The following is a 19657-nucleotide window of genomic DNA, read 5'->3' as shown; positions in this document are numbered from 1 at the left end:
GAGAGGGGGAAAGCAGGGATAAGAACCACCATGGAAAATCCGGAAATATACAACAGAAAGAAAAAGGACATTCAAAGGGAGCAGCGTGTGCACGCGTCTCCACCCCCCCCTTTACCCCCCTCTCTGTGTGGCGCTGTCTCCTCTGCACCCCCCCCCCCTCTCTACGGCACTGTCCCTCCCCGACCCTGTCTCCTACCCCCACCCCACCCCCAATGCCTCCTCTCTCTCTCACTCTCTACGGCCCGGCTCCAAGTCGTGTCCCCCCTCCCCCCCCACTCTCTCTCCTTAGGCCTGTCTCCTCCCCATGGCCCTGCTTCCTCCCCTCCCCCTTCAGCTCAGTCTCTTCCCCCCTCTTCAGCTTTCTTTCCTTGGCCCTGTCTCCTGCACTCTCTGCGTGTAGCTTGCGCTGCTGCTGCCCATGCTGTACCCTATTCTGCGGAAGGGCGGGGGCAGGATCATGCACCTTTTTTTTTTTTTTTTTTTTTCACATCTTTCTTATTTTCGTCGTGATCCTTTTTTGCACGTGGTTCTTAGAGCTTCGGCTCGCCCCTGCTTCAATCCCTGAAAGACAAACCCCCAACACTTATCAGCACCTCTCCCAAGCAACAAGAGGATAATTTATGAAACGGCTTCAGGGCAGACATGAGGAGGCAATTATGAATCTGAGGCTCTTGTTACAGTGATACAGCCAGGATCATTAACCCTATTGCCCTGCTTCCTTTGCAGCTGCAACGCACTCCCTTCCACTTCCTGCATAGCCCTCACAGCTCCTCCTCCTCCCCCCCCCCCCCCCCCCATCTCAAGGCTCCTGGTTAAACATGGAGATTAAAAACCTTCTCAGACAGCGGAAGAGGGCCAGGTTTATTTTGAACAGTTCAGCCAGAATTAGTCATACTGACATTCCTGGCAAGGGCACAGCCCACCAGCAGAAGCTGAAGCAATGGGAGGATGGGGCCATTCCTATAGCTGATCAGAAGCCCAAAGCACCAGTGGGAGGATCCCAGTCCTAACTGAAGGCACTGACTGGTTGGCTAGATCTCAAAGCCCATGCATTACCATGTAGAAGCCGGTGTGGTAGCCAGTCATGTACCAGGCCATCAGCATACAGGCCAGCGCATCTTCATCCTGCTCCTCCACCTCCTCATCGTACTCTTCCCATTCCGTGCTGAAGAAAGGGGGAGGGGGAGGGAGAGATGCTGACTGCTGGAGGGAGGGAGAGAGAGAGAGAGAGAGAGTAGAAGGTTAATGATGGCCCTGTTTCTCAGGGAACAGGATTCCGCAGTCCAGACGAAGCCCAGCTTTGATGCTGGTCCTCGGTGTACTTGGCACCCACTGTCCGCTGTTCACACATCCCCGAGTCCAGTTAACAGCTAAGGATATGGAACCAATTCTGTTCCAGACATCTATTGTTGTCCTTCCATCATTTCCTTTTTAATCACACCATGTTCAAGGCCTGCATGCACACAATCCTCCACCACGAAGGACTTCATTTCATTTCTTTTCTGGGGCTAACACTGGATGCAACTTCTCCTTCCCAGGACCAAGTTCTGAAGGTCTCACCTGGTATAAGGGAGCAAGGAAGCCAGTGCTCTCCCACAGCTTCCTGATGCCACCTAGTGGCTGATGCACAGAATGTCACAGGAGAGTATGGAGCTGTGTTTTAACTGTGGGCAGGGGCGGATTGGCCTATCGGGGGATTGGGCTTCCCCCGGTGGGCCGGTCTAGCTGGTCACATGGTCTCGACCGCGTGGCTCTTCCTCAGCCCAGCCTCAGCACCTCCCAGCCAGCCCCCGCCGGAGACAAGCCAGCGGGGGCCGAAGAAATTAAAATCGAGGTTGGCAGAGGCCGAAGAAAAGAAGATCAGCCAGCCCCTGCGGGAGACCAAGCCAGCAGGGGCCGAAGAAATGAAGATGGGAGCCTCCCAACCAGCCCCCGCCAGAGACCAAGCCGGCAGGTGCCGAATAAATTAAAATTGAGGCCGGCAGCGGCAGAAGAAAAGAAGATGCGCGCCGCCCAGCCAGCCCCCGCTTGGTCTCTGGTGGGGGCCGAAGAAATTAAAACCGAGGCCGGCGGGGGCCGAAGAAGTGAACACCAGTGCTGCTAACCACCGCCGGAGACCAGCTGTTCAGCTGGGGGCCTTAAATCGGAAGGGTGCTTCTGTGTGTATGTGAGAAAGGAACGGTGCTTGTGTGTGTGTGTGTGTATGTATGTGTGTATGTGTAAATGTGAGAAAGGAATGGTGTGTGTGTTATGTATGTGAGAAAGGAATCTGCCAGTTTAAAAAAAAAAAAAATAAGTGTGATAATACATATACCTCAACTTTTGTGCTGGTAGCGCAACTTTTGAAAAGTTGTATGAAAGATGAAATTACTGAATTTTAAGCATCCCTCTTCTGGAAAATAGAATTTAGCATCCCTCTTCTGGAAAATAAAATTTAGCAAAGTGGGTAGAGACAAATACTAAAGCAAAAAAAAAAATTAAACTATTTAAAATGTTCATGTCAGCAAAATCACAAATTTAAGATACTGATGCCAGGTGGGGTTTGGGTATTTTTTTTTAAGCATAATTTAAGCATGAAGACTAGAATAGTTCCAATCTGAAACGGTTTTGCCATTTTTTTTTTAAGCCTTTAGAAAATGATTTTTAAATGACTAAGACTGGAATCTTCCCATTTAAAAGGGAAGTTGACTAAGGATGTCTTTCGGTTCCATATCTCCCACATGAATAATCATACGACTGATAGTTTGAAGAAAGACACTTGCTTTATTGCCTGAAAGAGTAAAACAAGAGAAGCTATACAGTGTGGGTGGCGTTCCCTTTGGAGGGCAGAACCTGAAGGAAGGGTGTCATTTCGCCTTCTGATAGGAATGTGGTTTTCTTATTTAACGGTTGGGAGCATCATTTTCACTTTTAGTAAAAGTGAAAAATGCTACAAGTCTGAAAGCAAAGTGCTTCTGTGAGAATGTAATGTGTATGTGAGACAGGGAGGGTGCTTCTGTGTGTCAATGTGTGTGTGCAAGAGAGATGGAGCATGTTTTTGGCTGGCTTGTGGCTGTGAGATAGAACATGTGTGTGATTGAAATCCTGTGTGTAAGAGGGAGCGAGAGCATTGTGTGATTGAGAGAGACTGGCCAGAGAGGTGACGTGTGTATGTGTGAGACTGATCAGGGAGATGACTGGTGTGTGTGTGAGTGAGTGAGAGAGTGAGAGAGAGAGACTGGTTGGGGAGATGATTGGTGTGTGAGAGACAGAAACTGGTCTTGAGGGTATGATTGGTGTGTGTGTGAAAGAGAGAGAGAAGAGATTGGTTGTGGTCCCTAAGGAAGAGGACCGTGAGGACAGCTTCAGCAGCTACTGCTGCTTCTGGTGTGGCCTGCAAGGGAAAGGAGTAGGAGAACTGCTGGCGAGGGTAAGTAAAGGTGGCTTTTTAAGTTCATTTTTCTTGATTGACTACCATTTTAATTATTGGGTAGTATGTGATGTGTCTGCTGTTTGAAATATTTTATTGGTGTTTGGTAAAGGTTTCAAAATTTGCTTGAGTCTTTAATTATTGGATATTCTATTCATCAGCTGTTTTGAAATGATTTTATTAGTATGATTTTATAATTATGATTCATGATTTATATATCTTGATTTTATTGATTGTTTCATGAGGAATGGTGAAATTTTTGTTTTTCCATTGTTACACTGTATAGAGTCTGGCGTGATGCGTTTTACAGTTCAGTTTTGGTCTGCACATTTCGATTTATACTTTATATGGCTTTATTCTGTATTTGGTGAGGGTTTGTGTTCTGCATGCAAAGAATGAGAGGAAGCATTCTTTTAGCATGTGGTTTGTCTGTAGGGATCTGTAGTAACTTGGCCTGTTCTGTTTTCCTGATAGTAGGTGTATTGATATTTTAGTTCTGGTGTAATATTTGTGGTATTCATTTTCATAGGTGAGGTTGTTATTCTTTGAGTTTTGGCAGATAGTACTGTGTTGATACGGGAGGACCATGCTGAAATATAGGTGTGTGTACATATATATGTAAATTATTTTGTATATGTAATTGGGTACCTATGGGCCAGTGTGGAGAAAAATCCCCCGGGCCACCATTTCCTCTCAATCCGCCCCTGACCGTGGGTGGCCCTTTGGGGCTTCTTTTAACAACAAAAACTAATTTTCTCTACTATCAGTACTTTTAAGTTTCTTGCCTCAGTAATGTTTGATAAAAGTTGGGGGCAGAATCTCACAGTACCTACAAGGCATGGGAAAGCGGGTGGCCTATTGGTTAGAGTAATAAGCATTAAACCAGGAAACCCAGGTTTGGATCCTGCTTCTACCATTTCCCTGTGACCTTGGACAAGTCATTCATCTCCCGTTGCCTTAAGTACCCATATAAACACTGTCTAAGAGCACTCTATAAATGCCTAAAATAATAGTCGTACAAGACTGCTATACTATTTATTTGTTATTATGTTATTATGTTTAAATTTGTTAAATATTATTGTTACTTTCAATATTCCCTGAAATAATGTTCAATGGTTGATTAGTTATTGTTCAATGTTCCATGTAAAATAACCCCGGTCTAACCCCCCAGACCAGGGCAACCTCTTCGTTACTTGTAAACCGGATTGATTTGTATTGCATACAGGAATTCCGGTATATAAAAATTAAAAATAAATAAATAAAATAAATAAATACTAACGTAATTACTTACTGGAGGCCAGCCATGCCAGGCCGGCATGTGCGCCCGCACTGGAGGAGGAGGCGGAGGCCAGAAACAGTTCTGAAAAGCAAAAAAAAATACAAGCAGAGTAGTGAGTGCAGCACAGGGCAGGCTAGAAAGAGCCTAGGATGGTATTCTCTGGACCTTTTCAGTTTCGCTTGACGAATCAATGCTCATAACCCCGAAATCAAGAAAATGTTTACCTTAAAAATGCTAGTGGGTCCAAGGTACACGAGCGATACCGTAACGGACCTCCCTTGAGGCTCCTGGTACCTTACACTTCTTCTCTCCCCGCCCCCTTTAAATGTGCAGCTCTGCTATTTTAGGCCTGGTACATAACCAGGGTTTATTTCAACATGTCTTCCACTCGGAGGCCTACCCCATGGGACACAGGACGTGCGCATCCCACGGCCAGGATCACTGGCCACTGCGTGCTTGGCGGGGTTCTGAACTTACCTTTGTGGGTGGTGGAGGGGGCAGAGAAGGAGCCGGTGGTGGTGGTGGAGGGGGAGGGGGCGGAGGCGGGGGAGGGAAAGAATACATCCAGTCTGATTTTTTGGTGGGTTTTCTCCAGCTCCGTGAGAACTCCTGGGAAGAGGCAGAGCTTCTGCACAGCCAATCTGAATCATCTTCATCCTTGTAAAAGAGAAACTCATTCACCAAAATGCTGCATCTGCCCGCAACTGACAAAGCCTCCCCAGGCTGCTTCCAGCCAGCGTCCGGAACAGAGGGAGGCTCGGTCACGTGGCAGAAAGTTTGTTTTTTTTTTCTTTCGTTCTTTCTACCATAGTGCCTTTGGCAAGTCACTTAACCTCCCTTGTGCTCCAACCTACCTTATAAGCTCTGTGGGGCAGGGACATTTCAAGCAGGTGAACGATCCTGCACGGTGCTCTTTACACCAGTAAGTTGGTGTTATAGCAAAGTTTTACCCCAGTACTGCATGTTAAGAGCAGGGGGGGGGGGGTGTTTGCCAGGGGTGGAGATGATGACCACACTCACCGGTTTGCCGGCCCTGGTGTCCACGGTACCACAGTTGGGAGGCCGCAGGTCTGCCAGGTTCTGCTGCTCCTCATTCTGATACCCATCGTACACAATCACACAGGTGCCCGCAGCAGTGTTCAGAGACTTAACAATGGCTGGATACACCTGCCCATCCTCAGCCCAGATGGCACAGCAGCGATCCCCCACTTTCCACTGACAGAGCAAAGGCAGAGAGATACAGGCTCAGGCAAAGTCTGAGTCACTTGCCGCCCCCTAACATCCACGAGAAGCCCAACGTCCCGTTAACAAGAGGCTTGTCCTCCTGCGACGACGACGGGGAAGCTGTCCTGAATGGAGACATTCAGAGAAGTCTGGGGCAAGGGGAGAGGCGCCCGGGCAGACCATATTCGGGGGAGCTTGCATATGGAAGCTGCTTGGGTTGTGCAATGATTTTGGGGAAAGAGGGTGAGAAGAGCAGAAAAAAAAAAAAAGAGCAAAGGTGGACAAAGCTCTTCATGTTAAGGGAGACATGAACAGGAAGTGAGAAAGCAGGAGCACTGCTCAGGAAAGGAGCTGTCTCCTATCCTGCAACTCCCCAGGAAGCGAATCATTCTGTGAACCTGGCAGGATGATGTAAAACAGGCAGACGGAGCATCCCTCCCCTACACTCAAACATATACATTCTTGTCCTAGCCCCCAACTTGCTGCTGCTGCCTCATTCTCTCCCATCAGGCCCCAGAATTGCTGGTGCTGCCCTTACCCGCCTGGCCCCAGAGCTGCTGCTGCTGCTGCTACTGCTGCCCACAGACACAATCTCTTCCAGGTGGTGCTTTTCCACGTTCCCATACCCGTCGTACTCCACCATGCAAGTGCCAGCAACCAAGTCGATGGATTTCACTTTTGCCGGGTAGACACATCCGTCCTCTGACCAGACCACACTGCAGGCGTCGCCCACCTTCCACTGCAAGGCAGAGGGGAACAGCAGCAGGAGAAGTCAGTACTGCCCTCCCTGGGGAGTCATGCAACCCCAGGCAGCCCCCTGTCTCACTTCCCATATGGGAGAAGTCACATAATACCAGCCAATCCCACTTCCCATTGGGGAAGAGTCACATGACACCAACTGGCCCCCATGTCAGGTTCATTACATGAGACAGTCATCTGATTCCATGGAAAATGGAGAAATTACTTACCTGATAATTTTGTTTTCCTTAGTAGACAGATGGAATCAGGACCAATGGATTATGCTCCCATGCCAGCAGATGGAGACAGAGTCAGATTTCAAAGCTGATGTCACCCTAGATACACTCCTGCAGTGACCTCAGCCCTTCAGTATTCTCTTCAAAAGCCACTGTGGACATACTATTGAAGAAACTTGATTAAAAACAGATAACCGTAACTGTACTCAACCAATCATAAACACTAAACTCCAGTAAGAATAGAGATGCCCTGATCTAGGGACTGGATGACAGCTTATCCATAATCTCTTGGAATCAATACCCACTCCACGGGCGAATCCTTGGCACCGTTCTTGGGCAGCCGAGGGCAGGATGCTGAGTCCATCTGTCTACACTAAGGAAAACAAAATTATCAGGTAAGTAATTTCTCCATTTCCTAGCGGGTAGCCAGATGGACCCAGGACCAATGGGACGTACAAAAGCTACTCCCGATCGGGGCAGGAGGCTGCCTGCAGTCTGGTTAACACCGACCTTGCAAAGGCTGCATCTTCCCTGTACATCCAGGCGATAGAACCTGGAGAAGGTGCGCAAGGAGGACCACGTCGCTGCTTGGCAGATATCAAAGGGAGACAGCAGTCTAGCTTTGCCATGAGACTGCCTGAGCCCTAGTGGAATGAGCTTTAACCCGAGAAGGTAATGACTTTCCTGCCTCCACATAGGCTCCTGTGACCACCTCCTTAATCCAGCGAGCTATGGTAGCTCATGAAGCTGGTGTGCCCTGCTTCCTTCCACCAGTTCTGAAACTTCCAGATTCTGCACCAAAAGTCTACTGATATTCAAATGATGGAGGAGGTGGTATTCTTCCGTGTCCTTGAGCTTATCTAGGGATAACAATGAAATGGACTGATTCAAATTTAACTCCAAGACTACCTTGGGCAAGAAGGATGGAATGGTACAAAGCTGTAATGCTCCTGGAGTCATCTGGAGGAACAGTTCCCGACACGACAATGCCTGTAGTTCAGAGATGTGATATGCCGAGCATATAGCCACCAGGAACACAGTTTTAAAGGTTAACAAACGCAAGGAAAGATTGCACAACGACTGCCAAAAATTCCAATACTAGATTAAGATTCCACAAGGGAACCAGCCACCGTAGGGGTGGCCAAAGATGCTTCACCCCTTTCAGAAAACGGGCCACATCCGGATCAGCCGACAGGCAGGTTCCGTCCACCTCGCCCTAAAACAGGAGAGAGCCGCTACCTGGACCTTCAAGGAGTTAAGAGTCAAACCTTCATTAAAGCCGCTCTGCAAAAATTCCAGAATTAATGGCATTTTAACCACCCAAGGGTGGGGGGGGGGCACCACTTTCCTCGCATCAGGCCTCGAATACTCTCCAGTCCCACACATATGCTAGGGACGTAGAGAACTTCCAGGCGCGGATTAAGGTTGCATTTACTGCCACAGAATATCCTCGCTTCATCAAGCAAGCCATCTCAAGGGCCAGACCATAAGACAGAATCGAGTCAGATCCTCATGAAGGACTGGTCCCTGCTGTAGCAGGCCCCTGTGTGGTGGGAGGCACGGGGAGGGGGGGGGGGGGTTCTCCTCCAGGAGCTTCCGCATGTCTGCATACCATGGACACCTGGACCAATCTGGTGCTACTAGTAGAATTAATCCCCTGTGGTGCTTGATCCCATGAATGACTCTGCCCAGCATGGGCCATGGAGGGAAGGCGTATAGCAACTCTTCTTCCAGCCAGGTCTGAACGAAAGCGTCGATACCCAGGAACCACTGATCTCTTCTGTGACTGAAGAATCGGGGAACCTTCGCATTGTGAGATGGGCCAGCAGGTCAATGGACAGGAGTCCCCAGCGATTGACTATCAGCAGAAAGGCTTTGGCCAACTCCGCCCACTCTGCTGGTTCCAGACTTTCCCTGCTTAGAAACTCTGCTCTGATGTTGTCTTTTCCTGCGATGTGGGAGGCTGAGATCTGTAGATATATTTCTGCCCATTCCATAAGGAGATCCATAAGGTGACATTTGCTGGCTCTTGGTTCCACCCTGGCGGTTAATGTAGGCTACTGTTATTGCATTGTCCGACATTACACGGACTGCTTGACCCTGGAGTCTGTGGCTGAATTGTAGACATGCCAATCTGACTGCCTGTGCTTCCAGGCGGTTGATGTTCCAGGAGGGCCTCTTCCTCGATCCAATGTCCTTGGGCCATCAGTTCCTGAAAGTGAGCTCTCCAGTCCCAGAGGCTCGCGTCTGTTGTGAGGATCAGCCAGTTCAGTGAAGACAGGGGTACACCCCTGCCCAGATGAGCTTCCTGCAGTCACCACTGGAGCCAAGAGCATACTCCCATCTGTAAGTGGAGGTGAATCGAATAGTCTTGAGACTGCAGGTTCCAACGTTAGAGTAGTGAGCATTGAAGTGGTCACATGTGTGCCCTCGCCCACGGCACTACTTCCAGGGTTGCCACCATCAAACCAAAAAATTGGAGATAGCTCCACACTGTCAGGTATATCATGCTGATCAACTGATGTATTTGGAACATCAAATTCCTTAACCAAGTGGTCGGTAAGAAGGCCTTGCCCTGCTTGGTGTCGAACCGGACTCCCAGATAATCCAAGGACTGGGAGGGCTTGAGACTGCTTTTGTCAAGGTTTACAACCCAACTGAGTTCCTGAAGGAAGACCTCGAGATCATCCTGTTGGTCACCCGGAAACTCTCTTCCACTGACTTGGTCTGGATCTTCCAGTCATCCAAGTATGGGTGCACCAGAATTCCCTCTTTTCTCAACACTGCCGCTACGATCACCATAATCTTGGAAAATGCTCTGGGGGTTGTGGCTAGGCCAAAGGACAGTGCCCAGAACTGATAATGGTGAACCAGTACCGCAAAGCGTAGGAAACAGTGTTCTTGACAGATTGGAATATGTAGGTAGGCCTCGGATAGGTCCAGGGGAGGTTAAGAACTCTCCCGATTATATGGCCCTTATCACAGAGCATAGGGTTTCCATGCAGAAATGATTCACTCGTAGATGTAGGTTGACTCTCTTGAGGTCCAGGATGCAGTGATGAAATAGATGGAATAATGCCCCATATTTTCCTGGGGTGCAGATACTGGGATTATAGTCCTCATCCTGAGAAGCCTTAAAAGAGTAGTCTCTACTGCCTGCTTCTTGTGCTGGAGTGGCAAGGAGACATCATGAATATGTCCCAAGGAGTGCTGTGAAATTCCAGCGCATATCCTTCTCATATAACCTCCAGGTCCCAATTGTCTGAAGTGATCTCGACCCACCGCTGGTAGAAGAGGGACAGTTGACCCCCTATCTCCTCGTTCTGAGGGGGGGAGGGGTCAGCAAAATTTAACTGGGGGTGTTCGGGACAAACCTGAACCCAAGCCTGCCACTTTCTTGGGCTGTCAACTAAGAAAGGACTGAGACCTCCCATAGGGCGGAGACCTCTGAAATGTCATGTTTCTGTAGGGGTGAAAACATTGGGAACCCCTGGATCCACCCTTGATAGGCGAGGGGGTGCTATAACTGCTCTCTCATCTTCTGATAATAGGGGTACTGGAGATTGCCCCATTACTGGCCAGCTTTTCCAATTCGCATCCTAAAAAGGAGTGATCCTTTAAAGGGCATCTTTGTGAAATTTGCCTTGGAGGTTGTATCTGCTGACCAATTCCGCAGCCTTAGCTGTCTTCTGGCCGCCACCACTAAGGCCACGCCTCTGGCCGAAGTACGAACTAGATCCGAGCCCGCGTCAGCTAAAAAGGTGGTGGTGGATCCATAACCGCTCTGGAATCTACCCACCCGAGTCATCCACCTCCTGAGAGAGGAGTAGGCACAAACAAGCTACCAGGACACAACAGGATGCAATCTGTAAGGTCATTGCAACTGTGTCAAAGGCCTGTTTAAGGATGGACTCCATCCACCTATCATGCACATCCTTTAAGGCCAATCCTCCCTACACTGGGATAGTTTTTTCCTTAGAGACGGCACTGACCAGTGCATGCACTTTAGGGAAATGCAAATGCTTTCTCACTAACAGATCCAGTGGGTATAGAACTTTTAATGCTCGTCCCCCCTTAAAAATTTGCTTCTGGGGCATCCCATTCCAGGTCAATCAACTCCTGGATGGCTTCCACTACTGGAAAGTAGCAAAAGGCTTTCTGTAGGGAAATCAGAATGGGATTCTTCTTTGGTTCCATCAAAGAGTCCACCCCAGGAACTCCCAGCATCCTCAGGGTCTGGGAAACCAGGGCCAGCAATTTGTTTCTATATAAAAACTGTAACATGGTCCAATTCAGTTCTAACAAAACAAAAAATGGAGCAAGGTACTGCACTTCAAACATACAGTAACAACAAATAAGGAAATGCAGTAGATTTCAATGAGTCCCAAAACAACTTCAACGTTGTGATAAATTTAACTTTTTATTGGCGGCAACTCCATTGCTTCAAGAAGGCACATTTTTTAGACAAGGTCCCCAGACACGGACCCGTGTTTCGCCAAACGCGGCTGCATCGGGAGGGACGTATTTAAGGCGGAATTCATAAGCTTAGACGCTTAGCACTTAGAGATGTTTATGTTTAGCTCTCCTTGCTAAACATGTAAATGTGCCTTCTTGAAGCAATGGAGTTGCCGCCAATAAAAAGTTAAATTTATCACAACGTTGAAGTTGTTTTGGGACTCATTGAAATTACTGCATTCCCAATTCAGTTCTAAACCAGGGGGAATTTCCCCATCTTCCAAGGAATCTGTATCCTATTCTTCTTCCTTGCCGTCCAGGTCCCTGCCAGGGATACCCTTGGTGAAGCAAGGCATGCCTTGAGGTCTGTAAATAAGACTGGGAGAGGGAGGGCTTACCGGCTGAGGTTCCGTCCGGCAGGGGCAAGTGAGGAAGGAGACTGCGCCTGAACAAAGGCTTGAAGTCCCTGGAAAAATTCCACCCACAAGAAGGCAGCCGGATCCATGCCTAGCCAAGGAGGTACTGGGGTAGGTGCCACTGAATTTCCCTCTCCCTCGGATGACCCAGTCCCAGGGGTACCCAGATCTGGGGTACTTCCAGTTAAGGCTGTGGCTAACCCATCCTCTGAATGGGAGGAGCCAGGCTTAGCAAAGTCCAGGGAGGCCAACTCTCCCTGGGCTTCCTCACAGTGCTGACATAAGTTGGAATCCAAGTCAGCCTATGAAGCCCTAATATGACAAGCAGCGCAGAGAGAAAGGCGCTTATGTTCCTTAGCTGCTGGAGCCACTGGCGGCAGTAACTATGTGTTATGTCAGCTCAAGCTTAAAATTTTATATGTACAGGAGGAAGTGATGTCATCCGATGAAGGAGGGCGCTTGAATTCGCTTCTCTACCTAGAACCCCAGCCAGCGGTGCTACTATCTGTTTGAGACCCTATTTTTGAGACAGAGCGGCTTGTGGAACGCTTGGGGAATGACAAGCAAGAAAAAGCCAGTTGATCTGAAGCTTTTTTCTTACAAAGCTAGTGGATCTCAGTTTGCGGCCTTAAGCGACACGCCTGACCTTGGTGATCCTAAAATGGCTGCTGTCCCAGGCGCGGGAGCAGATGGTGTTGACTTCACCATGCAGGACACTGAGTTAACTAAAGAGGACTTTCATCGTTGGTTCCATGAAATTCAGGGAGATATTAAGGCTTTGAAAGCTGATGTACAAGGAGCCCTGAATGACTTTCGCACAGATCTGACTGAGTTTGGGCACAGAATTGATGAAGTGGAATCGGGGATGGCAGATCAGAGCTCAGAGATTTCCTTATTACGCACAGAAATTTCTAACTTGCAACATACGAATATAGAGATGGCCTTGAAGTTAGAAGATCTGGAAAATAGGTCGCGAAGATCGAACATTCACATACGAGGAGTGCCGGAATCGGAGGATTTTGATGATGCTGGCCTAGTGGTTCGAAAAATCTATCGTGCCATTCTTAATACTAGAGGCACTGATGAGGCACTGCGAGATGTGGACATAATTTTGGATCAGGCCCACAGGTCTCTTGGACGGCCAACGAAGAATGTCCCATGGGACATTGCCTGTGTTCATAATTTTAGCTTAAAAGAACAAATCATGCAACAGGCAAGGTCAATGGGAATATCTCCTGGGAGGAACACGATATTGCTATGTTTAGTGATCTCTCCCCCATTACACTTAAAAAACGGAGGGACCTGCGAGCTGTAACCACATTTTTACATTGGGAAAATGTGATGTATCGTTGGCTTTTCCCTTGTGGCTTATCCTTTACTATTAGCGGGGTCACCTCACGGATCACAACGGAGGAAGAGGCTGTTCCTAATTTGGCGCCATTGGGTTTTACTGTAACAATGACAGCTGAAGGCCCTCGATCTAGGGTGACTGGCGGCAACACCAAATGGCAAAGGGTCAGAAAAAATGGCTCACGACTTCAACGTCGTTCACAAGATGGCCATCAAGCTGGTGCTGCAACATCGTGATGACCAGATCTGCTTCTTCCAAGGCTTCCATACTTCATGGATTCCCAATCACATCGGATAACCAACTGCCAGGACAACTTTTTATTTTTTTGTTGGTCTACGGTTTGACATTTTCGTGACTGTGTCAGAGTTCCCTGGAAGTGGGGGGGGGGGGGGGGTGTCACTTTAGTTTACTCATTTTTCCTCAGAACTTGTACTATTTGGGAGCTGGCATGCCATGGTTTATTTGCTCTAGTTGTTTCTTTATCATTATACTATGATTGTTTGGGGACATTATTATACTTTGCCTTGCTGCAGATAGGTGGCATTTACTGGAGAATTTTTATTTTATTGGCTGTAATCTTGCCTTTTGGCTCCAGTTTTTATTTTATTATTTTTGGAACCCTTTGCCCTTTCTCTTGCTGCTGAGTACCTTTTGTATATTGGGCCTCCATTTGAGTCTATCTATATGTCATTGGCGCTGTTTAGCTGGGGTGGGGAGGGGGAGTCGCGCTTCCTCTCCTATGCGTTACTTGCGAGTGGCGCGTGTAATCCTAACTAGGTGGTGGGATCTAGGGAATTCCGGGAAAATATTTCAATGTCCAATGTTTTTTTGTTATGTGATCTTCTGTCATGGCCAACCTTGGTTCACCGGGGGTATTTCATTGTTAATTTGTAATTATTTGTCTTATCATGGCTGATCTTAAATTTGTCTCCCTCAATGTTAAAGGCCTAAACACTCAGTATAAAAGATCGATCATGTTTAAAGATTTAATTTAAATGCAGGCCTCTGTAGTATTTGTACAAAAGATCCATTTGCAAAAGCGCGATGAACGTTTATTAAGGTCCCCACATTATGATCCTATTATATTAGCTGCTAATACATCCCGGCATAAATATCATGGGGTGGGTATTTTTATAACTAAGGATCTACAATTTCAAGTGCTCTCTATATTTCGAGATGAGCAAGGCCATTTCTTGATTGTTCATGCGCACCTACGTGGCTTTCTTTTGACATTGATTAATGTTTACTGCCCAAGTGGTCATCAAACAGAGCTTTTCACTGCTATAGATAATATTTTGCCAAACTTGGACAGTGGGCAAATTATTCTGGGGGGTGATTTTAATTGTGTCTGCAACCCCCTGGTTGATTGCTCCATGGGAAAAGGCCACTACCCCTTGACAGCTTGTAGGGCCTTACATCATTTCATGGATAAGTGGAGCCTAGTTGATATCTGGCGGGGGAAATACATGGCGGAGTGTGACTATACCTTTTACTCTGCGCACCATGATACTTATACTAGAATAGATTTTTTTCTTATAGATCGCTCACTAGTACCAGACACTGCTGCTGGGATTGGAAATAGGTCATGGTCTGAACATGCCCCGGTATGGTGGAGCATGAGAATGTCTAAGGGTTCTTGTGGGCGAAATTTTGGAGGCTCAATGATAACTTAATTAAAGATGACATTACTGTGGGTAATATACATGATACCATTACAGAATATTTACAATTTAATGACTCCCCGGACATGAACCCGGTGGTGGTTTGGGATTGCCTCAAAGCGGTTTTAAGGGGGAAGTTTAATTCTACTTCTACTTTTCAGAGGAAACTTAAATCACAATTGAGATGTGAGCTGGACTTCCAGTTAGCTGTTCTAGAACGGGAACATAAACAGAAGCCTTCCCCCAAATTATTATGCCAGCTTAAGGCCACTTGCTATAAAATACAATCCTTAGAATTGGAGACTATTGCTTCTCACTTAGATACTGTTAAACTTATTACGAATTTGGCAATAAGGCGAGTAAGCTGTTAGCCCATTTTCTGAAGACTAAATCCCTTCAATCTCAGATAGTGCAGATCCAGGATGCTACGAACCACCTTTTGCAGGAGGAGGAGTCTATACGGGACCGCTTTAATCAATTTTATACTGAGTTGTACTCTATAAAGATGGTTCTATTGAGGAGCAGGTCATTGATCGCTATCTTGCTTCTGTGCAATTACTCCGGTTGGATAATAATGTAGCAATGTGTTTGGGGGATCTTATTACTACAGCTGAGGTCCTTGAGGCCATAATGGAATTAAAGCACCTGGTTTAGATAGGTTTACCCCTCTTTTTTTTATAAAAAGTTTAAAGATCTAATGGTAACTCTGTTGACCGCAATGTTTAATTACCTCCGCAATGGGGGGCGGTTGCTTCCTTTTTCTAACAAAGCAGGAATCACCCTTATTCCTAAACCAGGAAAGGATCCTTCTTTCTGTGGTTCCTATAGGCCAGTTTCTCTTCTGAATGTGGATCTCAAATTATTAGCTAGGGCAGTGGTTCTCAACCTTTTTTTCTATAGGGACCCAGCTGCCAGATAATGCTTATAGGCGGGACACACTGAACACATCATGGGCTAAGTGTGAACATATACTCTGCATCCACAGGAACCTGCCCACCCGTCCACAAACAATGAATGCAGAGCAGAACTAGGATATTTCAAATATAACTCGCTAAATAAAAAAGATATTCTGATTCTGGTGCTATCTCAGTAGCAGAAACACAAACTCCCTTACAACCAGGTGCATTGTAAAATACAAAACCTGGGTGGGGGGGAAAAAACACTCAGGCCATGTGTAGCAAACCTGTCATAGCACTGCAACATTAATTCCAAGAACTCGAACAGCAATAGCCCTTCCTATGAAAAGGCAGCAGTGCTGCACCAATGCACGACCTATTGAGAATGAGAAAATGCAGCAAAAAAGATTGATACAAATCCCTACCTACTAGTAAAATACCTCAACTCAGTCACCCATACAGATCTGACCTTCACCAAATACAGAATAAAAGACCACAAATTACAAATGTGGAGACAAAAACTGGAATAGAAACCTCAAAAAGCCACTCTGCATGCAGTGCAAAACCGGAGAGCTAGAAACAGAAAGACATTTCCTCTACACTAAACAAAGTACAAACAGAAGAAATGCACATTCCCAAACCTGGCATATTATGGCTCTTGCACCCCTTCACTCCCCTTCCATGCCTCCATCATCCTTCACTTTTCCCAATTACTCCCTTTCAGTCATCTGCTCACACTCAAATCCCTGCTCAGCATTCCTGACCCTCACATCCTCTTCCCTGTGCTCCCTCTCTCCCCTGCTTGACTCTCCCTCTCTGCCCAGCTACCTCAACCCCCGTTTCCTATCCCTTCCTCTCTGTTCTACCTTCATCTTCTCAGCATCCCCAACCTCCTTTCCTCCACAGGGTGCAGAGATCATCCACAGCATCACTCCCAGACTCAGCAGGGAAAGATAAAGTTTGCGTCCCATCAGGCCCGGAACAGCAGGAGCTGGCAATGATCTGGGTGAAGGAGGAAACAGCCTCCCACTGGGCCAGAAAGAAGAGAAGGAAGTGAGAGTAGCCTCCCATCAGGCCCAATGTAAGAGGTCAACCAACTCCCACCCAGGCTGAAAAGGCGGCAGCCATCTGCTAGCCCTGCGACACCTCCCAGGACCTCGCAACACACCAGTGTGTCCCGACACACCTGTTGAGAACCACTGAGCTAGGGTACTGGCGAAACCATTAAATTTAGTTATTCATCTGCTGATTCATACTGATCAGGGTGGATTCATCCCAGGACGAACGACAGGAGATAATGTTCGGAAAACAGTTAACCTTATTTATATCTAAGCGGATGAAACGCCCCTCTGTCCTCTTTGGAGTGGACGCTGAGAAGGCGTTCGATCGAGTTCACTGGCCTTTTCTTTTTAAAGTAATGTCTAAAATGGGTATTGACAATCGTTTTCTCAGCTGGGTGCGAGCGTTGTATTCTGATCCCCTGGCATGTATCAAGGTGAATGGTGGTTACTCCCTGGATTTTGTGGTCCAACGGGGCACGCGTCAGGGGTGCCTTTTGTCCCCGCTGTTATTCGCAATATGCGTGGAACCCCTAGCGGAGCAGATCCAACGGAACAAGGCTGTTCGGGGAGTTTATATTGGGGGGGGAGAAGAATACGATTTCATTATACGCCGATGATATCTTATTTACCCTTACCAAACCTGAGGTCTCTCTCAAGGCGGTGGTGGCCAATATTGCTACATATGGTTCAGTATCAGGTTTCAAAATTAATCTTGAAAAGTCAGAGATATTACCAATATTTCTTCCTTATGCTCTTTTACGTAAGCTTAAAGGGCTATTCCCGTTTCATTGGGCTAAATTGGCGGTAAAGTATCTGGGGATTCTGATTAGCTCTGACTATGGTGATTTATTTAGACTGAATTACCCCCGGCTTATTAAGCGCCTAGAAGAAGATCTGGCTAAATGGGACCGCCTCACTATCTCTTGGCTGGGGCGAACTGCGGCCATAACAATGTCTTTCTTGCCAAAAATTGGGTATCTTTTTCAATCCTTGCCCTGATCAGTTCCTTTACATTTTCTTAAAGTATTGCAACGGAAGGTCTTTTCTTTTATTTGGAAGCGGCGGCCGCCCCGAATAGCCCGATCTGTTCTTTATTTATCCAAGTTGAATGGAGGGCTAAGGGTACCAAACTTTCATAAGTATTTAGTGGCTGCCCAGTTGAAAGCCGTGGTCGACTTTCATGATAAACCTCGGAGTAAGCAGTGGGGGTAAGGGGATGGATAATGAGCGCATGCATGAGCGATTCTGGGATTCTGATAAGCCCCCTAATTGGATAGCGGTGATATCCCCTTGTACAGCATGTACTTTGTCATTGTGGTGGAAATGGAAATCGCAAATTCTGGGGAACCGACAGTATCCTTTTTCCACTTCTATCCGCCGTTGTGGAAGTTTTTTGGCTGGGGGGGGGCGGGGGGAGTGTAAAGCATTTAGTAAGTGGGCAAAGAAAGGGTTAAATACTCTTGGCCAGGTTTGGAAGGGAAACGCAATGCTTGCCTTTACGGATCTTCAACACCTCTATGCGTTGTCCCCACAGGATCATTTTGCCTACCTACAACTTCAACATTTTCTCACTAAATTAGGGTGAAAGATGATTTGATCAAGGGAGAGTCACTATTTGAGGGGTTATGTGATTCAGCACATCTGGTTAAACGGGTTGTGTCTAAATTGTATACTATACTGGCGACAGATTGGGACCCTGAGACTAAATTTATGAAAGCAGGGGGAGCTGATTTAGCTTTTCCATTGACACCAGAAGACTGGGATACCTGCTTTCATGCTACCAGTCATAGCTCCATCTCAGCTTTGACCCTGGAACTCAATTATAAAATACTGTTCCGCTGGTATTATACACCTGTCAAGTTACATAAAATGTTCCCTACTCGTAGTGAGTTATGTTGGCGTAACTGTGGGCAGAGGGGGGACTATTTGCATATGTGGTGGTCTTGCCCTGTCTTTACCTCATTGTGGCGGTCTACTGAGGTTTGGCTGAAGCTGGTATTGGATACTCCCATTACACTCTCCCCTCGATCAGCGCACTTAAAATGTCTCACTCTCTGAGGTTCCCAAGCCCCAACATGTATTTTTGAAAGCTGTATTGCAAGCTGCTCAGGGCACTATTGCACGGGACTTTGCCCCCCCTCTTTTGATAAGTGCTCTGCTCAGACTTCCTTGGATATATTTAATGGAAAGACTTGACCGCTCTCAGGATGGACAAGATGGGCCGCTTTGATGAAGCCTGGCGCCCCCTACTGGCAATGGAAATCCTCCTCCCAGCTTGGAGCCTTATAAGAGAGCTCATCGCCCGCGGATGGAGCTATTGGCCGTGCTTCTAATCATACACTGGACCCTAGTTTCGTGATTTTATATATTTCGGTCCGATTCCTCGGAATTCCCTGGTACCAGGGTGGGGATTGGGAGGAATTATAAAAGCTTTTATTTCAGAAGACTTTATGGTTGCAGGGGTTGTGCCCTTTATATGCTGCTAAGTATTGTTTTGACCATTTGCTCATGTGCACCCTGTACAAACAGATGTTTTTTCTTCCTTTACCTGAATAAAAATTATTAAAAAAAAAAAAAATTGAATGTGCACAGATTTCAGGCGCCTAGGCAGGACTCGGCGAGGTGCATGCACAGCCCGTGCGCCAGGCTTTACCTGTATTCTGTGCTTGGTAGGTAGTGCGCGGATCTACATGCGTGACGTCATGCGCACAGCGCTTGCACAGAGCCGACACACTGCATGTGCTGACATTCTATGGAGGGCAATACAGCACGTACAGACGAGCGCAAGATGGCGCCACTGCAGCCTACCACACAGTGTGCCGACCAAGCCTAAAGTGGGGCCTAGCCCACCAGGGGGGGGCCGCTCAACCCGCTCAGAAGCCCACTTCACCTTACCCCAACGGGAACGACGTCGGTACGACGCGCCAAGCA

General features: G+C 47.3%; 1 protein-coding gene across 7 annotated transcripts in view; it reads right to left on the bottom strand.

The window, feature by feature from the left end:
- Nucleotides 1-464: 464 nt before the first annotated feature.
- Nucleotides 465-19657, bottom strand: part of LOC115097706 (survival motor neuron protein 1-like) — a 43959-nt gene continuing 24766 nt past the window's right edge. For 3 of the 7 annotated variants that reach the window (XM_029613683.1, XM_029613681.1, XM_029613677.1), the window contains 6 exons: nt 6451-6651; nt 5709-5903; nt 5166-5345; nt 4689-4769; nt 1057-1203; nt 465-561 (listed from right to left, as the gene is read on the bottom strand). In XM_029613683.1, coding sequence (XP_029469543.1) covers nt 496-561; nt 1057-1203; nt 4689-4769; nt 5166-5345; nt 5709-5903; nt 6451-6651 — 870 coding nt within the window. In that variant the 3' untranslated portion in view covers nt 465-495. The remainder of the gene's footprint in view (nt 562-1056; nt 1204-4688; nt 4770-5165; nt 5346-5708; nt 5904-6450; nt 6652-19657) is intronic. The other 4 variants (XM_029613678.1, XM_029613680.1, XM_029613679.1 and 1 more) reach the window with 4 other exon arrangements.

Source organism: Rhinatrema bivittatum, chromosome 8 (genome assembly GCF_901001135.1).
Source record: "Rhinatrema bivittatum chromosome 8, aRhiBiv1.1, whole genome shotgun sequence".
Lineage (NCBI taxonomy): Eukaryota > Metazoa > Chordata > Amphibia > Gymnophiona > Rhinatrematidae > Rhinatrema > Rhinatrema bivittatum.
This window is presented reverse-complemented; position numbering and strand designations above follow the sequence as displayed.